The sequence below is a fragment of the Microtus pennsylvanicus genome, chromosome 1, assembly GCF_037038515.1.
Source record: "Microtus pennsylvanicus isolate mMicPen1 chromosome 1, mMicPen1.hap1, whole genome shotgun sequence".
NCBI classification, from domain to species: domain Eukaryota; kingdom Metazoa; phylum Chordata; class Mammalia; order Rodentia; family Cricetidae; genus Microtus; species Microtus pennsylvanicus.
The window spans coordinates 64,525,201-64,544,089 of record NC_134579.1 but is presented as its reverse complement, the minus strand read 5'-3'; the positions used below and the strand labels follow the sequence as shown (position 1 = coordinate 64,544,089).

At 37.5% G+C, this 18,889-nt stretch overlaps 1 protein-coding gene across 4 annotated transcripts in view; it reads right to left on the bottom strand.

Moving 5' to 3' along the window:
- Atp13a3 (ATPase 13A3) overlaps positions 1 to 18,889 on the bottom strand; it is an 80,698-nt gene that overhangs the window by 25,226 nt on the left and 36,583 nt on the right. For all 4 annotated transcript variants that reach the window (XM_075967521.1, XM_075967531.1, XM_075967527.1 and 1 more), the window contains 18 exons: positions 18,503 to 18,634; positions 17,153 to 17,332; positions 16,886 to 17,043; positions 15,866 to 16,054; positions 14,078 to 14,139; positions 10,999 to 11,149; positions 8,402 to 8,518; positions 7,778 to 7,795; positions 7,535 to 7,688; positions 7,321 to 7,441; positions 5,316 to 5,440; positions 4,341 to 4,516; positions 3,227 to 3,349; positions 3,061 to 3,140; positions 2,020 to 2,062; positions 1,820 to 1,929; positions 1,040 to 1,136; positions 80 to 152 (listed from right to left, as the gene is read on the bottom strand). In XM_075967521.1, the coding sequence (XP_075823636.1) occupies positions 80 to 152; positions 1,040 to 1,136; positions 1,820 to 1,929; positions 2,020 to 2,062; positions 3,061 to 3,140; positions 3,227 to 3,349; positions 4,341 to 4,516; positions 5,316 to 5,440; positions 7,321 to 7,441; positions 7,535 to 7,688; positions 7,778 to 7,795; positions 8,402 to 8,518; positions 10,999 to 11,149; positions 14,078 to 14,139; positions 15,866 to 16,054; positions 16,886 to 17,043; positions 17,153 to 17,332; positions 18,503 to 18,634 (2,109 nt within the window). The remainder of the gene's footprint in view (positions 1 to 79; positions 153 to 1,039; positions 1,137 to 1,819; positions 1,930 to 2,019; positions 2,063 to 3,060; positions 3,141 to 3,226; positions 3,350 to 4,340; positions 4,517 to 5,315; positions 5,441 to 7,320; positions 7,442 to 7,534; positions 7,689 to 7,777; positions 7,796 to 8,401; positions 8,519 to 10,998; positions 11,150 to 14,077; positions 14,140 to 15,865; positions 16,055 to 16,885; positions 17,044 to 17,152; positions 17,333 to 18,502; positions 18,635 to 18,889) is intronic.

Sequence of the window (18,889 nt, the reverse complement as noted above, 5' to 3'; positions counted from 1 at the left end):
GTAATAAAACATATTAAATTATTTAATATTACAAATTTTCAAATACTTTGAGAATTAAGAAAATTAGCAAAATACTTACTTGTAAATACCACTACCAAAATGATTGCCAGATCAATGAAGAGAAACTGAAAGTCTCCCAGGTTACTCAAGATCTACAAAAGCAATTGTGAAAGTTTAAGAGTATTTTCATAGCACTGTTGCCAGGCAACAGCCTTGCTGTCCCCCCTACAAGACACTTTCAAAATGATCCTTCAATCCGCTTAAAAACTGAACTACATTTGCTTCTGAAGTTAATCAACAATAACATCATTTGTATAATTTTGACCGAATGTTAATATATGAAGGTTTAACTTTAAAATCTGACAAAGCATTCTTGATTTTGACAAGAAATTTTTACTCAAAATATTCAGCATTCCTAATCCTCAGCATTCTTAAATATCAGTATCTTGAGTTTCTTTATACTCTAAGTTTTCCCTTTGTAAATTGTAAAAGGGGATGTTCTCATAGTGTCAGTAGGAAATCTACAGTGAGATCACGTCAATCATAATCTGATAGAGTAACCTATCGCAACTACTGTCAAGATTCTCTTTCAAAGACATAAAGTTCTATCAAGTATTCCTGAAATGTCTTTTTGTAAATGCACAGTGAAATTAACTACAACTGTGATTATAACACAGATGGCATACATCTAACATAACAGCAGTAGAGAATCAGGACTTCAAGGCTCTCCTTAACCACATAATGAACATGAGGCTAGCCTACAAACATGAAATTCTGCCCAAAATAAGCCAAGCCAATCTGTACTACAAACTAAAAAGAATAAAATCAGCATTTCTTCCCCACAAAGCTGTAGTCATGGGTGCAGGCTTTAATGAACAAATTAATGGCACTGCTACTCATTCAACTTTATTATCTCAAGGTAATTTTATATACAAATTTCATTTTTAATCAATGTACTAAAAAAAAAATCAACAAACACATGCCCAATATCTTTGGTGCCTGACCATAAAGAACATCCCTTGGCAGTACTGGTACTCACAGAATACAGGAGAGTAACACTGAAGTATTGTATGATGCTGTATAATGCCATAAATTTAAACACACAAAAAGATGTCATTAAAGCAGCACGGCCCTCCCTGTGAATAGAAATGTCAACATGTGACTAACAGCACAGCACCTTAAGCTTGACCTTCAGAGTATGATTACATCATGACTGATGAACATCAACATTCACAGCGACAATAAAGTTTGATACCAAAAAACTATGTCACGACACAAAAGCATCAATCTACTATTAGTGAGTTACAGGTCAAATGCATATTCAAACAAGTCTGTACTGCTCTGTATGATATTTTACCCCATTATATTATAAAACTTCGAGCCATGAATACTAGCTCTCAGATCTGTATTCATAGCCACTGGGGAGGCTGAATCTGGAGGCTTATACATGTCCAAGGCCATCCAGGCTACATAGGTAATTACTGGCCAGCCTACGATACAAAGTGAAACTCAGTCTCAACATACAGAGCAAGTCTGGAGGTGCATGTGTGGTGGGGTGGGGTGGGAGTCGGGGGTCCTGGGGCTGGAGAAGAGGCTTAGCAGTTAGGAGCACTGGCTTTTCCAGAGGATCCAGCATTCTATTTACAACACCCATTTGACAATTCAAAAGTACCCATAACTCTAGTCCCAGGACTCAGATGCTCTTTTCTGTTCTCCTTAGATATCCAGCATGTACGCATGCAAAACACAAACATGTTTTATTGAGGTCTCTTGTAAGAAAAAAGAATGGAGGGAGGAAGATTATTCCAATTTCCATTACCTGATGAGGTTCGGCACGCAGGAAATACTAGGTGTCTTAGAAGTAAAAGGAGATGCCACAGAAGCTTCAAGCTCAGACAAGGAAATGCCACCATGTGCCCTCTTCAAAGCCTAATTGTTTCAAGAATATTGATTAAATTTTGTGAATATAACTCAAGCTAAAGAACAAACTCCAAAATAAATCACAAAAACCTTACTTACACCACAATCATTTGCACCATCACCGCACATCCCAACAAAGTAACTAAGAAAAAAAATAAGATTAAGCTTTTATTACACATCACAGAGAGCTAACAGATCAATGAGTTTTCACACTAGATGAGCACAAACAACATTCTACTGACAGCACACTGGGCTGAGACTGGCATGACCTGAGTAATTTGTTTCTGTTTGAAAATGGACAAATAATTTTGGTGTCTTGAATTCCTTATCTGTGGAGCACAAGACTTCAGCCTATATATTTTATAATACACTTTTTGTGTTATTAGTAAGGATTTCTCCCCTTAGATACTTCAAACATTACTGGCTACTAAAATTTCAGAGTCCTGAACCAAGTGCATTCGTATGAACCTATACACCCAGAACTTGGTGTATAGCTAACACACCACCCTCAAAACAAGACCAAAAAAAAAAAAAACCCCAAATTATAGTCACTTCTTTCAATATGTACCCACACATATACAAGCAGTACTAAGTGGATTGAGTAGCTTGAAAATAAGAAGAAAGAACACATGAGCTTGGAAGGGAGAAGTGTAAGGAGACTTGGGATCAGAGGGAATGGGGAATGGGCTTGTTTATAACAAACTATACATGAATTTCAATGAAAAGAGCAGTAAATTACAATCTGTATGGGTATAAACTTAAGAAAGGACTGTGAATATTTTTCTTCAGCCAGATAAATATGTGAGCTTGTTTACCTATCTTATAGAAAATAATTCCCCCCCCCTCTCTCACACACACACACACACAAATGTACTTTAAATTTTTCATCTGTTATAAGAAGTGTTTCAGATTTTTTTGGAAATTTACATATATTGAAATGCTTGCTTCAAATTCTATTGTAACAATCAAAGTTTAAGATTTTGAAGTATTTCAGATTTCTGGTGTTTGGATTAAGGATGCTAAACTTACACATGAGAAATATTAATTACTATTCTGAATTTGAAAATGAAATTACAATTTATTTGAAAATTACAATGAGAGGAAAAGCCAAAAAAAAAAAAACAACCTATGAATACTTACTCTACATTTTGCAATGCTTCTACCAATTGTGTCTTCTGATCTGGTGCCATTCGAGCAAACACGGTGCCATGTAACATCAACTAGAAAACATACGTTTTTGTTTTTATTTTAAAAAATGTTGTTCATAAATAGCACATGTAAACATCCATAAATTCATAATGCTTACCTTAGGAACAAGATCTTGAAAATGTTCGAGTATCACTGAAAATGACTTTCCATTCATTGCAAAATGATAGCGAGTTGACGGAAGATCCTCTAAACTATCATGGGCAAGTTTAATTGGAATAGCCTGTACATGAGACATCAGAGCAATAGTCAGGAAGCCATACCAAGAAATACAGTTGTATGTTTAATATATTTATTCCAAGATTAAACTATTTCACATTATATATTATACATGTCACTAAAATCTTAGTTTTAGCCAGGGGTGGTGTACACCTTTAATCCCAGCATTTGGAAGGTAGAGGCAGGTAGACCTGAGTTCAACGCCTGCCTGGTCTATGAAGCAAGTCCAGAACAGTCAGGGCTACACAGAGAAACCCCGTCTCAAACAAACAAACAAACAAAAACTTTACCATTTATTCAAAAAGTAGGGGGAAAAAATCAATATTAAGATTACCTGTAATATTTATCAAAAAAGGGAGGAGGAGGGAGGGAGAGAGGGAGGGAGGGAGAGGAAGAGGGAGGGAGGGAGGGAGGGAGGGAGGGAGGGAGGGAGGGAGGGAGGGAAGAAGGGAGGGAGGGAGGGAGGGAGGGAGGGAAATTAATCCTAGCAATAAAGAGGCAAAGGCAGGATAAGCTTTGATTTGAAGTGATCTGAGAAATGATTTTTCTGTTTTGTTTTCGTTTTTCCAGACAGGGTTTCTCTGTGTAGCTCGGGCTGTACTGTATAACTCACTGTGTAGACAAGGCTGCCCTGGAACTGAGATATCACCTTCCTCTGCCTCTCAAGTGCTGGGATTAAAAGTTTGTGTCAGTATTGCTGGGATTAAAGGTATGTGCCAACACCCGAGAACTGCATTTTTATGAACTGTCTGGATCATTTACTGCTGATTATGGTTAAAACTGAGTATCTGGGAATCTTACACTTTGAAACTACGGTTCTCAATTTTGACTAAATACCAAAATTTAAACATTCAGATTTTTACGCTAATGAATCAGCATAGTTCTCACCTCTATTTTCATTTAGTTTTTTAATACTGGGTTTTTCTGTACCACTGCTTGTTTTGCCCCAGACTAAATTCAAATAAACAAACTTAAAAAGATAATATAAATATTACCTCTGAGTCAATTGCTGATGATTCATTACACTGTGTTAGGGAGTCTGCATAATGCCAATTGATCTTGGCAACTTTCCCATCCTTTGGAGGTAATGCTTCAGCAATAATAACTTTATCCTGAGGTAGAATCATTCCACAGTCTCTGGCCACAGACACAGCCGTCAACATGTTGTCACCTAATTTTCCAAAGTATTTTAAACACATTAAGGTTGAAAAGGAAACATAAACCGGGCGGTGGTGGTGCACGCCTTTTATTCCAGCACTCAGGAGGCAGAGGCAGGTGGATCTCATTGAGTTCGAGGCCAGCCTGGTCTACAAGAGCTAGTTCCAGGAAACAAAATACAAAAAAAAAAAAAGATAAGGAAACATAATGTATAGAATGAGTACTAGGCATCTACTATAGTGCCTATGGCTGGCAGAAGGACCCCCACAATAGCTCTGCTGGAAAGGGAACTATTGCCAAGCCTGATAACAGAGTGTGAGTCCCAGCACTCACATGGAAGGAGAAACTGACTCCTGTAAGCTATTCTCTTGAATTCCACACATACATACACATAATAGAGAAAAGAATTATAATTTTAAAATTCTAACCTAATTCTAACAAACACTCGATATATGCCAACACTGAAAATTATAAATAATCCCCAAAATGAACAAGGCATGCACTTATCCCCCCAATAATTTTATATTACATCACAAGAAACATTTATGGATAATTCACAAGTCAATGTACAACACAGGGTACAGCAGACAGAACAAAAACCAAAAGTTTCAGTTTCTCCTTCAATATGAACTACATTTTCTATAAACAGATTTTGTTAGAAATCTAAGTGAGAATTATAGGTATCTTATTATCTTTGAAAATTATTTAGAGTTAAAACAGGACAATACATGGCAGAGCCACTAAACAGACACTAAATGGATACCTGACTATTCATCAATCTCATACAACTGGAGCTTCAGAGTCACACTCACCTGTGACCATGACAGTTCGAATGTTGGCTTTATGCAAATCTTCAAGTACTGCAGGGGTTTCCTGTTTTAATTTGTTCTGCATTATAATCAATCCCATAAAATCCATGTTGTTTTCAATGGCATCTCTGAAAAGAATATATAATAGTTTACTTTGGACAAAAGATTGACAGAGAAATCTAAAATATCTAAAAGCTATAAAGTAAAACACTCACATAATGAATGAACCACAGATACAAGTACCAGTTCACTATCTCCAGAAACAAACATCTATTCAAGGGAACAGAAAGCTCTATGAAAACTATATGTGGCTGAACAACTAGTCTTCAAGGGTGACAATGGCAAAAGGTGACATTAGAAGGAAAGAAAAGACCAATGTGTCCTTTTGTGAGAATTAGGACATACCTGTGGTTTTCAGAGTGACTTATGTTATCAGTTCACTAGTATTGTTTTTGTATGTATGTATTTTGCCTGCATCTATGATTGGGGTGTACCTAGTACCCATGGAAGTCAGATGAAGATGTTAGATCCCCTGGTTCTGGGGTTATGGGTGATCATGAGACACTATATAGGAGTTAGAAACCAAACCCAGGTCCTCTGAAAAAGTAGCCAGAGCTCTTAAGTTCTGAGCTACATCTCCAGCCTCCTTGCTCTGTTTTTGTTTGTTTATATTTTTTAATGTACAGATCACCTCTCCAAAACAGGCAGAAGTATAAGGACAAACTAAATTCCTTTCGCGTACAAAATACTAAACACAGCCTGAAAAATTACAATGCCCTTACAGGCTAAGTACATCATCAGCTATTCAAAAGGAACAGAAGGGTGTAAGCTAATAGCTGTAAACCTGACAATCTAGGAACAACTGGAGACAGGACTCTGAGTAATCCTGTCAAGGATAATCTTGCTTAATATGTTGAGGTGGGAAACCCCACCCACTGTAGGTGCCACCATTCTCTGGCTGTGATTCTGGCCTGCAGAAATGGAGAAAGAGACAAGTAGAAGCACAAAATTCAGACTTCTGTTTCCTAACTGTGATGAGACTGGATGCTTCAAGCTCCTGCCGCCTCAACGGCCCTACCCCACCATGATGACTGTACCTTGAACTGTGAGCTAAAAAAATAAAAAAAACCTTTCTTCCTTAAAACTGCTTTAGCCAGGACCCTATCATAGCCACAGGAAAAGTTAAGTCAAATATAAAGCCTTATCTATATAGCAGAGTAAAAGATGTCAGTAATGTCCTTCGATAAAGGATAGGGGAAAATGGGAGAGAGGGAATATCAGGTACTATAACTCATGATTTGTGTTTGATTCCCATTGGGTGGTTTTAGTAAAAATGAACACTAGAATCATTTACTTCTCCTAAAACATGCCTGGCACAAAGTAAAAATTTCCTAGCAGGCTGGAGGATGGCTTAGTGGCTAAGAGCAAATAATACCACTTTTGACAGGGACCCAAATTCAGTTCCCAGCAACTATATCAGGTAGCTCACAATTGCCTGTAACTCTAACTCAAGGGGACCACTCACTCTTGGTATCCATGGGCCCTGCAATCACATGTACAAATCCATACACAGACATACAAGTACCTTAAAAATCAAAATAAAAAACAGAATCTGATAACAATTTCACAAACTACAAGTATTTCCAAGACTTCTAAAGAAAACAATTATTTGAAGAACATAAACACAGGCAAAAAAATTGATGAGTGGGGCATGGTGGCCCACGATTTAATCCCAACAGTGGGAGGAAGAGGCAGGCAGATCATTTCTAAGCAAGTCTGCTCTACACAGTGAATTCCAGAATAGTCAGGACTACACAGAGAAACTGTCTTGAAAACCAAACAAAAAGGGCAATATAGAATAAAAAGGAAAAAAAAAAACCAGTTTCACCTCAAACACCAAAAACAAAGCTACAATATACATATTTCACACATTCAACCTTTACTGCACATGACTTACAGGAACATAGGGATACATTACGGGGACTGTAGGACTGCTACTCAATCGTACCTGCTAATATGTTGTACTTTATGCCACGTCAGTTTTGACTCCAATTTTCTGTGTGCAAGAGCGATCACACGGAAGCCTTGTTTGGTATAATCTTCTAAAACTTTCTCAAAATCAATTGGAACTTTTAAAAATAAGAGGAAATTTGATTTTAGAATTGTTACTGTAAGCTTATGTAAACAGCTGAGTTTTACCCAGAACCTAGTTACTTCCTTACCTGTTTCAGGTTTACAAAGACTGGCAATAACCTCGGGGGCTCCTTTCATGTAGGCATCCATTTTCTTGTCACCTAGTATCCTTGCAACCACACTCATTCGTTGTAAAGCAGAAGAAAATGGGAATTGTCGAACAATTCCTATCTCATAAACAGCCTATTTAATTTAAAAAATGCATAAAGGATTTATTCTTTAAGAATAAAAACAAATGTACTTAATCTAAGAAGAAAGCATTCTTCACTTACTGGAAGTTCAAACAGCTCCTAAAACCAAGAAAATAAGGTACAGATTAATATACATCAGCTACAAAAAACTAAAACATTCACAAAATAACAAGCAACTTTGGGTATTTAAGTCAGAACCTAAGAGTCCCAATACAACATCGCCCATTAAAAAAAATGCTGTCATGGTGTAGCTTCATGGTATGACCACCCAGGTAGAATGCCTATAGCTCAGGCTTCAATTCCTAGCACAGGATGTCATGGATTAAGGGGGGAAATAGTGTTAGAACATTTTCAAATATTCTAGAATCATAAAAATACTGACACATTAAGTGCTAAAATAAATGAAAGACAATGACAAATTCATCTAAGAGTAAAACTAGTATGAGTGCTTTTTTATAAATTATTTGTATACAATTCTAGGGATACAGATGCAAAGTAAAAAGATTAGCTATCACATGTGTAAGTGGCAAAGGACACAAGGGCACTGAGAATTAAATTTCAACATTTCCAGAGAATGCCTGTCTCCCACCAGGGTAGCCATTCTGAAAAGCTCAGTTAGAACACACCTGTATCTGCCTGGGATAACATACCCAACACCCTTCTAATGGAGGTACTTCTAAACTAGAATTCAAAGTGGCATCCTACCATTTCTTGGTTTCCTACAGCTGTAGATTCCGGAAACAGCTGTTTGGAAGGACGAACCACAGTGGGCATAATTCTGTTATGAAGTGCTGTTTCTTCCTCAGTTGCTTCTTCCAAAATCTAAAAGTAAAACATTCAACATACCACAAAATTCCATATTCATTTCATTTTTAAGTGGTTCATTGGGAGGTGGGGAAGCAATTGTTGCCAAAGGACATATGAACACTAAACTATTAACATAAATACATTTTACTTAAATATATTTTTATTAACATAAATAAAATAAAACATAAAAATAACTACTCAGACACCTCGCAACCTTTGGGTGAAGGGAGAAGTAGCTTAGAAGTAGAATAAAGCAGCAATAAATAATAAATAATAAAATATTTAATAAAAAATAAAATAATAAATTAAATAAATAAAAAATAAAATAATAAAGCCTGTTGTCTTCAGAATGATCTGGAGGCACATGGTTTTTAACAAGATTTTTACCCTATAATACAGGGATTTCCTTTCTGCCAATAAATGATACAAGTGTGTATGTATTCACAGGTATACACTTGTAATCCCAGTACTCAAGAATACAAAAACAAGGCCAGGCGGTAGTAGCACACACCTTTAATCCCAGCACTTGGGAGGCAGAGGCGGGAGGATCTGAGTAGTGAGTCTGAGGCCAGCCTGTTCTACAAAAGCGAGTTTCAGGCCAGCCAGCACTGTTACTCAGAGAAACCCTGTCTCAAAAACAAACAAAAGAAATACAAAAGCAAAGGAATCACGATTTTCACACTAACCTAGGCTACACAGCCAGCTTAAGGTCAACTGGACTACAAGAGAGCTTTTCTCAAGCCTAGACAGAGTTCAGATATAGTTAATGGAACCACTAAATAAAAATAAGCTGTACAAGATAGCATGTGATTTTAGAGCCATACCATGAAATCATAAACAGCTTAGCTACTATAGTCGTAACCTCTTGATTTTCACCTTTTTAAAAAAAATATATATTTTTTTATGTGCATGGGTATGGGTATTTTTACCCGAACATATTATCTGTACACCTTGTGTGTACACGAGAGGGTCTGGACTTACAGAGAGCTCTAAACTGCCATATGATGCTGGAAATTGAACCTAGTATTATGCAAGAATAGCTTATCTGACCATCTCAAAAACTGGGATGTATCTTATTGTCCTATGATCAGTTTTAAGGCAAGTTTAAGAAGAGGAAATCACAATTTAAAAAATGCTCCTACCAGACCAGCCTGTGGGGCATTTTCTTGAGTAATGACTGATGTGGGAGAACCTAGCCCCTAGAGATGGTGCTACTCCTAGGCAGGTAGTCCTGGATGGTATGAGAAAGCAAACTGAAGCCAGGTAAGGTGGCAGGCACACTTAGTCCCAGCGCCCAGAGGCAGAAGTGGTGGACCACTGTGAGTTCAAGGTCAGCATGGTCTACATAATGCATTCAAGGACAGCTAGGGCTAAGTAGAGAGACCTGTTTCAAAAACCAAAAACAAAACATACAAACAGGCTGAGCAAGGCTTGGGAAGCAAGTCAGTAAAAACAACACTCTTCCATGGCTCTGCCTTAGTTCCAGCCTCCAAGACATTCTAGTTTTGATTTCCTACATCAACTATTTTAAATGATGAATGCCACGTGGAACTATAAACTCAAGTAAACCCTATCCTCCTCTCTAGTTGCCTTCGATCACAGTATTTTACCACAGCCAAAAAAATCCTAACCAATACAGAAATTAGCACCAGGTTGTGGGGTATTGCTGTGGCAAACCTGACCATGTTTTAGAGAGGATTGTGGAAGGAGCTTTGGGTTAGAAAAGGCACTGTATGCTCAGAGCTCAGTGGGTGGTGGCAGTCTTGTTTGTGAGATTCAGAGGGAAGAAAAGACTCTATCAGGGCCATTTATGTAATATATTTAAATTAAGAATCTGTGGTTCTGGTCAGCTGGAGTTGAAGAACTGGCTGTGATTAACAAAGGACCAGAACCACCGGGTAGTGGTGGTGCACACTTTTAATCCCACAAAGGAGGCAGAGTAGAGTTTCAGCACAGCCAGAGAAATCTTGTCTCGAAAAACCAAAATAAAACAAAAAAACCAGATCCACTAAAGTAAAACCTTTGCTGGCACAATTGATGCTAGTCAGCTGGGGCTAAGAAATTAGCAGTGATTAAAAAAGAGGCCAGAATCACTGAGGTGAAATCTTCTGGAACTATTTCCTCAGAGTCAGCACACAATCTATTCCAGGGTAGACAAAGCTGCATCTCATGCAGACACCCCAAACTGATAATGTATTAGAATCACATAAACTTGTTTTGAAGGCATGAAAAGGGTCAGGAAGAGCAGCTGAGGCTGGCACTGTGAATAGCTGAAGTCTTGGAGGAGAGTCTGGAAGTAAGCTACTGGTCAAGATACAGACTATCGCCATATAAACAGAGTGTAAGGCACCATAAAAACAGAAAGTTAAGAGCTTATGTCTGTACGCACGAGTTAAAGGCAGGAGAATATCCTCAGCTATACAGCTATGTTTAAAATAAGCCTACTTACAAAATGGGGGGGGGACCTGTTTCAAAAGCAAAAAGGTTAAACTTACCCATCCAATAGCTTCAAACATTTTCAAATCAAGTGGGTCACCAGAAAGAACACCTTCAATTTTTGTAAGTGAATGACAAGTAGCCATGCAAGCAACAAATTGAGATTTTACCAATATCTCACTGCAAACATTGTCTTCTGGTAAAAGAAATCTAAACAGAGAATACACACTGAATTAGTTTTGCATTTTTCTAGACTCAACCCAACATTTTAATACATCTTTACAGGTTTGTGATCAATAAATAAATAAATAAATAAAACAAAACAAAAATACAAATAAAACCAGGCCTGGCGGACACGTCCTGTAATCCCAGCACTTGGGACTGGAACAGGAAAACCAAGGAGTTCAAGATCAGACCAAAAATGACAGTAAAATACATGAAACCACACCTGTACATAAATATTTAGGTGGAGGGCTGAGGATATATTGTTCAGTGAGTAAAGTGAGCTTGCTTGCTATGCAAGCCAAGTTGTATGCATGGTGTGTGTCTGCCTGCTAGCACTGAGAAACAAAGACAAAAAAATCTTGGAGGTTCACTGGCCAGCTGGTCTAGCTGATCAGTTAGAGATCCTGTCTCAGAAACTAAGATGGAGGGCAATAGAGAGAAGACACCAGACATTGATCTCTGGCTTCCAAAGGAGCACACATACACATGCAAACCTGCGTATACACATGTGTGGTACATGCACATACCCACCTCACATCTCAAACAGTAGAAAAAGAAATGGGGGGGGTGTTTACAATATAAAGCAAAAAAAAAAAATTACCACAAAAACATACACTGTCCCCAAAACAAACCACGGGACATCTTGTTCACAACAGCTACGAAAAAAAAATCGGATACCTAACCATAAAACAAACCAAAAAATGCAAGCTTTCAGAAACTTGAAGACAAGATAACAGAACTTCCGCTCATGCCCACAGACTGACAGAAGAGTGTTAAACAGCTGAATTACCAAGAGCTATCTATACGATTCTTTTCTCTTTTGTTTTCTGAGACAGAGTCTCATGATGTAGCTCTGATTGTCCCCTGGAACTCACTCTGTAGATTAGGTTGGCCTCAAACTCAAGAGATTCATTTGCCTCTGCCTCCTGAGTGCTGGGATTAAAGGTGTGTGCCACCACACCAAATTTAACAATTTATATATTGCTATGCAGTCCCCCATCAAAATTCCAGTGAATAGCTGGACAGAAAGAAATCTTAAAATTCATATGAAAGCACCAAGCCCTAACATAACCAAAGTAATCTTTAGCATAAAGAATATCTGACCCTCAAATTTTATTAAAGCCACAGTAACAAAAACAGCTCGGTACCAGTACAAAAACAGACAGGTTCACTAACTGGAATAGAACCAAGTACCCAGAAGTAAAAAAAACCCTATAGTCTAAAGCTACTAATTCTCAACAAAAGCATCTAAAGCACACACTGGAAAATGTCCATATGTAGAAGAGTAAAACTACAGCTTCATCCCACGTCACTCAGAATGGACACAGATTACTTAATGTGAGACCTGACATTGTTAAATTGTTGGCAGAAAACATAAGCAAACCACTTCAAGACAGAGGCATGAGCAGAAGTTTTAGGGTTCCAAAAGCACAAGAACTGGCAAATTCGATTTCATAAAATTAAGAAGCTTCTGCGCAGCAAGAAAACCATTAACCAGAGTGAGGAAACAGAGAACGGAAAAAAACTTTTGCCAATTGCCTCAGAGCAATAACTATGAAAATGCAAGACCAAAATATCAAATCACTTTATCAATAAAACTGCTAGAAGAAATACTGGCTATTTGGCTAATAAACACTGGAAAAAGTCTTGAACATCTTTAGTCACCAAGGAAATACAAATCAAAACTATAGTTGCAATTCCAGCTGCTACTCAGTCAGAACAGCTAGCACCAACAAAACAACCAACCAATGATGGTGAAGATTGTGGGGAGGAAAAAGGCTTATATACTCTTTATTGGTGGGAATAGAAACTTGTTCAGCCACTATAAAAATCAGTAAGGTTCATCAAAAAAATTAAAAAGTAGAATTACCAGAAAGCCCAGCTGTAACGCTCTTGAATACGTGTGTGTGTGTGTGTGTGTGTGTGTGTGTGTGTGTGTGTGTAGATATATATGAGACTCTATGGATATCCAACATACAGAAATCTTCAACTTCCAGAATAGGCATGATGGCACATGCCTTTAATTCCATCAGAGGTAGGAGGATCTCTGAGTTAAAGGTCAGCCTGGTTTACATAGTGAGTTCCAAGACAACCAGGGCCACAACAGTTAAGAAATGGAACCACCCACATATCCATCAACACATGAATGAATAAAAAAATATACAGTAAAATTGTATTTAGTCAAAGAAAGCTTACATTAGCACATTTATAACAGAAAATCATTTTCTTAAGCAGCAAGACAAATCACACTTTCTCTCATCTGAGGTATTATAATTAAAAACTGTTATATGTGTGTGTGTGTATGAGCATGTTTGTTTAAGATATGAAAACTAGAATGAGGAACATGAGGAGAGGAAAAGATCTTAAGATAGGAAAAAAGAGGGCAATGTCATGTATGTGACATGAAAGCAGAGGGTGAGATGGTGGAGAAGGAAGCAAGTGTGGAGAAGAGGCCTAAGGGGGAACAATGGGGCAGAGGAGTAAACTAGAGCAAAGCAAAAATCAGATGAATGAAAAAGCCATAATGAAATCCATTACTTGGTATGCTAACTGAAAAGCAATTAGTTAAAGACAGCTCAGCTTGGGATAAAGGTGCTTGCTTGCCCCACAAACTTGATGAGAAACCATGTCTGACAACCCAAGCCTGAGTTCCAGCCATACATGCTGAAGGAAAAAAACCTACTCCTACAAGTTGTGCCGACTACAAGCCCACACCTGCCTACACACACACACACACACACACACACACACACACACACACACACACACCATAAATAAATTCTAAAAGATATCGGAAACATATATACATGAGTAAGTTTATTATCTGTGGTAGGTACACGGTTGTCTATTATGTTAGAAAGCTGAATATGCTAAAATGTTAAAAGTTAACTAGACTATCTAGCTAATATTTACCGGGTATTTTCCACTCGCTGAATTCCCCAGAGATCTAAACCATCTTCAGTAAGCGTTCCAGTCTAAAATTAAAAAAAAGTACACATGGACAAAGTAAGGACAACTGCTTACAAAAAATAAAATGCTGAGACTCAAAATCAATCAACAACTATGCTACATATACACAAGAAAGAAGCAGAGTCTGAAAGAAAGGAAAGAGAGGTGGGAGCTCTCGTATACTGTTAGTGAACCTGCACAACTCCTCCTTCAAATACAAGGCACTACCTGTGTGAACTGTATTTAATTTACTCATGTGCCAACAATATAAAGAAAATGCACCTGTCAACCTACTTACTCACCAACAAGCAGTATCTGTTGATGTCATGGTAGAACAGCACAGATTATGGAACAAGGAGCCAAGAAGAAAATTTAAACACCAAGAGGAAGCTAATAGTTAAACCCAGGTAAGAAAATGACCAGTTTTGCCAGGCAGTGGTGGTGCACACCTTTAATCCTAGCACTTGGGAGTTCGAGGCCAGCCTGGTCTACAAGAGCTAGTGAGAGAGGGAGAGGGAGAGGGAGAGGGAGAGGGAGAGGGAGAGGGAGAGGGAGAGGGAGAGAGAGAGAGAGGGGAGGAGAAAGGGGGAAGGAAGGAAGGAAGGAAGGAAGGAAGGAAGGAAGGAAGGAAGGAAGGAAGGAAGGAAGGAAGGAAATGACCGTTTTCTTCAACAAAATGGTTGGGGATTCAATAAAAATCACAGAATGTTAAAATACATATTTATGAACAATTAAAAATATTGAGGGCTGGAGATATGGCTCAGAGGTTAAAAGCACTGGTTGCCGACTGCTCTTTCAGAGGTTCTGGAGTTCAAGTCCCAGCAACCATATGGTAGCTGACAACTGTCTATAGTGAGATCTGGCACATACATGTAGATAAACACTGTATACATAATAAACAAATACATCTTTACACACACAACATAGTAAATACACATTCACAGAGGCTGTTCTATTACATTATAATTGCCTAAAAATATGAAGGACCATATAATCTTTACTCATTTCCATTAAGTTTTTAATTTTTAAAATTAATTTGGTTTTGAGCATGGGTGTTTTGCTTGCACATACACTTGTTTATCCTGTGCGTGCCAGGTGCCCAAGGAGGTCAGGAAAGGGAACCATTACCCTGGAACTACAGTCACAGAAGGTTTTGAGGTGCCACATGGGTGATGTGAACCGAACTCGGGCTCTCTGATCCTCTGAAAACAGTCAATGCTCATAAATACTGAGCATCTATCTATCTCTCCAGCAGCCATATATATTCAGTTTTATTACTAAAAGATTTTGAAAGACCTGGGCTCAATTTCCCGGCACCTACATGGTATCTCACACCTGTCTGTAATTCCAGGGGCCCTCTTATAGCCTGTGGGCACTGAACACACATATATAGACAAAGATGCAGGCAAAACACCCATGAAGATTAAACAAACAAACATGTAAATAACGAAGGCCAGGAATGGTGGTGCATGTCTTTAATTCCAGTACTCAAGAGGGTGGAAGAAGGCAGATTTCTGTGAGTTTGAGGACACCTTGATCTACATGAATTCCAAGCCAGCCAGGGATATATAATGAAAACCAGTTTTAAGAGAAGGGGGAGAGTGAAGAAAAATATTTCAAAATCTACAAATGCTAAGTAACTGGAAAGAAGGAAAACTACAGAAACACTAAAATTATGGGCAAATAAATTCATAAAGGAAATACAAATATAAACATTTAAAGTAACAGTAATTATTATGAAGCCAAACCAACCTTATCAAAGCAAACAAGATTCAGCTGTCCACAGATATTTATCCTTTGGGGACTGATACAGAAAATCCCAACTTTTTTCAGTCTTCTCTGAGCATATACAATTCCAGCGGTCATTGCAGCAGGTAGTGCAGGTGGCACAGTAATTGTAATGATATCAAGAGACTTAATAATTATTTCCTGAACTTCTTTCTACAATTAACATAAAAATAAATGTCAAACTAACAATACTCAATTAATCTAATGAAAAAAACACACTATTTTTGTATTTATAAATATATACTCCTATCTATTACTGACATAATTTCTTTTCATTCAAAGATCTTATAAAATGGCTGAGGCATATAAACAATAGCTTAGCATGTTTGAGGCCCTAGGTTCAAACCCCAATGCTTATAGGTAATTCTAAACAGAAGACTCAATGGACGAACAGAATAGCAGCTAAAGAAGACAAATATTTACTCTTAGAAATACTCATCTCATTCTAACAGCTTGCATTCTTCACATGACTGTCTTCAAATCAAGTTGAACAAACTTTATCTGATACTGTCTCATCCTATAAGCACCTGGACAGTCTCCACAGAAGCTAGAAAAAAATCAGGCATGGGCCCTTACATGTGCCTCTTTTACTGAATGTTTAGAAATCATTTTGCTAAGAATGGGGGTGTGCACCTGTAATCCCAGCACCCAAGAGGTGGAGTTAGGAACAAAAAATAGCTAAATAAGCAAGACAAGTTACAACTGTATAGATTAACTTATTCCACAAATATGAAAGAGTGTTTGGTGCCAGACATTCTAAAGAATAATATGCTATGATGAAAATGATTTATACTTGTGGAGTTTTCTTGTTGAGCAGGATCTTGCAATACAGTCCAAAACTAATTTTCCTGCCTAAGTCACCCAATATAACTTTGCCTTCGAATATAATATATACTAGTGTCACATTTTTCTTCAGACATAAAGTTAAAATTAACTTCAGTCATATGTGAAATAATTAAGTACCAAACCTATCAAGTTACATACCTTATTTAAAATGCTATTGATGATTGTGTAGATAAACCCAATGCCAGCCACCACCACAAGACACAGCAGAAACAAGTAGGCATCTCTATAGAGTTTAAAATCAGTTGGCTTGGGATACAGTATAGAACGAACAAGCTGTCCTTTGGAAGTACTAAATCCTTTCAAAAATTAAAAAGAAAAATTATTTATCTTTTCATGAGAATTAACTTCACAATCACAATTCCTTTATAATCATCCAGTAGGTTTCAAATTCAAAAGAGACTTTACCTGTTCTAACTACTATGGCTTTCACAAGTTCTCCAGTGTAAAAACGGGTCTGAATAACAGTTGTCCCACAAAACAGAGTGTGTCTCTTGTGTGTCTCTGGACTGTACAACTCCTCCCCCGTTCCTTTTACATCCACTGAAGGATTTGGCAAGTTAGTCTTTGTCACTGGAACACTTTCCCCTGTTAAGAAAACCAAATGTTAAAGGAAAGCTTAGAAATCAATGTCAAATACATACTGAAAAAACAGTGAAATATTTTAAGTGTTAGAGTACTGTTTGTAATATTTAATAACTGCCCTATATATGGAGGACATGGTGTAACCCATGAGCTTTTGTCTATCAGTTGGTTCACTGACAAATACCAAGTGGTTTCGCACAGTAAGTCCAGAGTGATTGATTCGTGATTCATAAATAATGCGTAATGACCTTCAAAAAATTTCAAAGACCAAAGAACACATCCTTAAGAACAGAGCTGAAGGGGCTGGAGAGATGGCTCAGTGGTTAAGAGCATTGTCTGCTCTTCCAAAGGTCCTGAGTTCAATTCCCAGCAACCACATGGTGGCTCACAACCATCTGTAATGAGGTCTGGTGCCCTCTTCTGGCCTTTAGGCATACACGCCAACAGAATATTGTATACATAATAAATAAATATTTAAAAAAAAAAAAAAGAACAGAGCTGAAAAGTACTGTTACTTTAAGTAACCAGTGATGTCATGACATCTTTAATCACCACTAGACAAAAAGACACAAATATAGACAGAAATATACCACCATAGCAAAGAAAACTTGGGCAAGAGAAAGAAAAAGAATAGGTAGTATGTGGTTCTTTCTTTTTGTCCTTTAATTGTCAATAGCATTCTTCAAAACAGCCAGAATGTAGAAATTTGTTCGAGATTGTGTGTTTTAAGCCTCAATATACAGGAAACAATTTCTAGCCAGATTAAGATTTAAAAATTCACAATTTAAAAGGCAGAAAGATCTATTTCTAAATTGTGAATTTCCAGTAGTTACCTTAAAGTCTACTTCTTCCCAATTAAAGAACATAAAAAATCTTAACAAATAATGAAATTCACTGCAATCTCTATAGAAAAGGACTTCTCTCCTCTTCCCTTACTCTCATACATTTTTCTATGTCCAAAGAGCGGCAAGAAACAGGCCCAGAAATATGGTTAGTACCAGAATAGTGACTTTGTTTTTCTTTTAGCTCAAAATGTAGTCTACTTGCACACGCAATCACTATCAAATACATTTATGAGTAAATGATAGAAATGGTATGATTTTTAAGAAGCTTAAACTACATAACATTAATACCATCATAAACAATAAGCAAGATACTGGTGATCCCATTTACCTGTTAGCATGCTTTCATTTACAATGCAAGTGCCATTAATAAGCACTGCATCACAAGGCATGACTGTCCCATTTAATGGAATGATCATGACATCTCCAGGCACAAGGTCTGTAGAAAAGATTTCTTCTATTTCTAAATTTGAAAAAAAAAAAAAAGAAGAAGAAATTTAATTTGGAATAGAATTACAGCAAATAAACGACCTATCCAAAAGTCTCCTGCTCTCAGTAAGCTACTGATACAGTGTGTTAATACCTATAGTGTAGCACATGAAGTCTCAACAAACATTAGCAATGCATCAAGACTGGAGAGATGACTCAGGGGTTAAGACACTTTTGCCACGACACCTGAATGCAATTCCCAGCACCCACATGAAGGATTACAACAATC